General features: G+C 61.7%; 1 protein-coding gene across 1 annotated transcript in view; it reads right to left on the bottom strand.

Annotated features, from left to right (window-relative positions):
* GRID1 (glutamate ionotropic receptor delta type subunit 1) overlaps positions 1 to 2577 on the bottom strand; it is a 902002-nt gene extending 899425 nt beyond the window's left edge. The window contains exons 1-2 of the mRNA XM_013006314.2: positions 2505 to 2577; positions 673 to 828 (exon numbers count right to left, since the gene is read on the bottom strand). Coding sequence (XP_012861768.1) covers positions 673 to 828; positions 2505 to 2577 — 229 coding nt within the window. The remainder of the gene's footprint in view (positions 1 to 672; positions 829 to 2504) is intronic.
* Between the last annotated feature and the right edge of the window lie 99 nt (positions 2578 to 2676).

The following is a 2676-nucleotide window of genomic DNA, read 5'->3' as shown; positions in this document are numbered from 1 at the left end:
TTGGGGGAGGATTTCCCGCAGCAGGGCCTAGCCCAACTCCACTCCTTTCCTGGGCAAACAGCGCCCACCTCCGGCTCTGGCGGCGAGGCCTGTCCCCACGGTGGACACAGCGGGAGAGAAACTGGCTCCTGCCAACCCAGAGGAGGGGACACAGGTGTGGGGGGCGGGAGGAGGGGAGGCGGCGCCGCCTGCGACCCCGAGAGGGCGCGAGCGCGAACCGCGGCGGGCGCGGTGCCGGACTGCGCTGGGAGAGGGAGGCAGACTGGCCCGGGCAGCCCGGCGCCTCCCCGGCCGCCGGCGGCGAGGAAAACTCCAACCGACTGGAGATCCACCGACGCGGGTCCCCGGCACGCGGGCACGCCCACCTGCGAACCCCGCAGAGACAAAGCCGGCCCGAGGCACACACACCTGCGCGCACAGCCGCGCCCGCTTGGAGCCACACGCGCCCATCACGCAGAAAGGGCGCTGTACAACCAACGTCGCAACGCACCCTGGCAAGGAGCCCAGCTCGCCGCGCTCCCGGGCTCCCCCGGACAGCCCCGCAGCGCCAGGCTCCCATGGCATCCGGGGGAACCACGCGGCCACCGGGGTGCACCGGTGGCGGGGGCGGGCAGACCCACAACCGCAGCTGCTGCGCAGCCTCACAGGCCCTAGGCGCTGATGGCCACTCACCTTCCTGCACCGCCTGGAACGGGTTGTTGGCCTCGATGACCTTGATGGAGTAGGTGATCTTCTCGCTCTGCAGGATGTCATCGTTGAGGCTCAGGTCGGACACAGCCAACTGGAACACCCTGTCGTCCTTGGCTGCGTTCTCCTCGAAAATGGCTCCTGGGGAAGAAGGGAGAGGTCAAGACGAGCCAGGAGAGGGGTCTTCTCCCCATTCCCTAGGCTCTTGGGTCACAGTGCAAACAGCACCACTGCTCTCCAGGTGGCAGGAGGACTGGGTTGGGATGCCAGCTTGGTGGGTGCATGTGCATACAGTTGACAGGAGTTACACATGCACGCTGCACATGTTGCCACCAGGTCACACACATGTTTCACAGTCACGGCATCACATGTCCAAGCCATCCCCTCCCCACTACCACCACCACCCCCAATGATGGGCCAAGCTGAAGCGGCCTCAGGCAGCACCCCCAACCAAGGAAACAAAGTTCCCTCAGGTGGGCAGTGTCCTCTATAGACTGAATAACTCCCTTCTGTCCTGGGAGTCTCCCGCTGAGTGTTAGAGACCGAAGGCTTTCTGGGCCCACCAGCTTCTCTGCAGCCAGGGGCCTTGGCTGGCCCACAGCTCACTGAGGGGTACAGAGCCCTGAAGCTGGTGGAGGCTACCTTCCCTGACACCCTACCTAACCCCAAGCCAAACTCACTGCCATCGAGTGGATAAGGACTCACAAGGACTCTACAGGTTTCTGAGACTGTAAGTCTTGACTGGTGTAGAACGCTTCATCCCCCCCCCCCCCTCTCTCACTTGCAGGAAAGAAAAAAACAACTCATTGCCCGGGAGTCAATTCCGACTAATCGAGACCCAAAAGAACAGAATAGAACTGCCCCTGTGGGTTTCGGAGAATGCCATGTAGTTCTTTACCCAGAGTAAAACCCCTCGTCTTTCTCCCCGTTCTCGAACGGCCCTTCTAAAATGACTGCTCTTTCAAGGCCCCCGCCAACCGTGATCCTTCAGACTGGCCTGCGTTGTTGGGGAGCCTAGCCCCTGGCCAGGCCGGGAGGGTCCCCTACTGGGGGCTGAGCTGGAGGAGGAGATGCAGGTTCCAAGCTGCATCTTACAGCAGCAGTGCTGACTTGCAGACCCGCGCCCCGCTGGGACAGGAAAACTGATTTGGCCCCAGCAACCTGAAGGGGTGCTTTGGAAACATTTAGGGTAGGCCCAGTCCCTCTCTGCCTGACACCACATCCACCCTGCCTGTCCCTGCCTCCTTACACCTCGCAAGCTCGGCTGCTCTGTGCTGGTCTTTCCTGAACTTGCAGGAACTGCGACTGCGGAAGGGCTTCCCCAAGTCCACCCCTCTCAGCCTTCCAAACAGGTCCAACTTTCTGGGATTGTTCCAGTGCTGTTCCCAACTCTTACCCATTCCCCCACAGAGCGACCTCTCTTCATCTCCTCTCTCTCAGGATCTCTTTCCATCCTTCCCTTCCCGCTCATTGCCCTTCCCCCACCGCCCACGCTGCTTCTTTGGTTCCTGTCGCCTGGACCGCCTGCAGGCCCCAACACTTGGACCACGGGAAACTCTGGGACCGTCCAGGATGGAACTGCAGTCGCCACAGGAGAGGCACACGCGCGCGCACGCGTGAGCACACACACACACACACCGAAAGCTACACAGACACAAACCAGGGAAACAAGTAGATACTGTGTCTACTCTAACAGGCTGACAGTCGTCCACGCACCGACACAAGCTCAGATGGCCCCACACACCTCAACACCCTTTCGCAGTGACACTAACACGCTTCCAGGCGCGCGCACAGCAACACTTGCTGATAACACCCACCCGCCCACACTCGCACACGGCTCGGGTCCGACCTCTGATCCTTCCAGGACAACTTGGCGACCCAGAGGGCCATGTCATTCACCCACCCCCCTACCCCCTCTGCTGCTGTGAGCTACCAAAGCCCACCGACGGCCAGCCTGGGATTTGAGTCTGAAAACGCGTCCAGTCCCAG

The sequence above is a fragment of the Echinops telfairi genome, unplaced genomic scaffold (assembly GCF_000313985.2).
Source record: "Echinops telfairi isolate 266 unplaced genomic scaffold, ASM31398v2 ScPeMD7_2010;HRSCAF=2546, whole genome shotgun sequence".
Classification (NCBI taxonomy): domain Eukaryota; kingdom Metazoa; phylum Chordata; class Mammalia; order Afrosoricida; family Tenrecidae; genus Echinops; species Echinops telfairi.
Note: the sequence above shows the minus strand (reverse complement) of the source record. Positions and strands in the feature narration are given on the sequence as shown.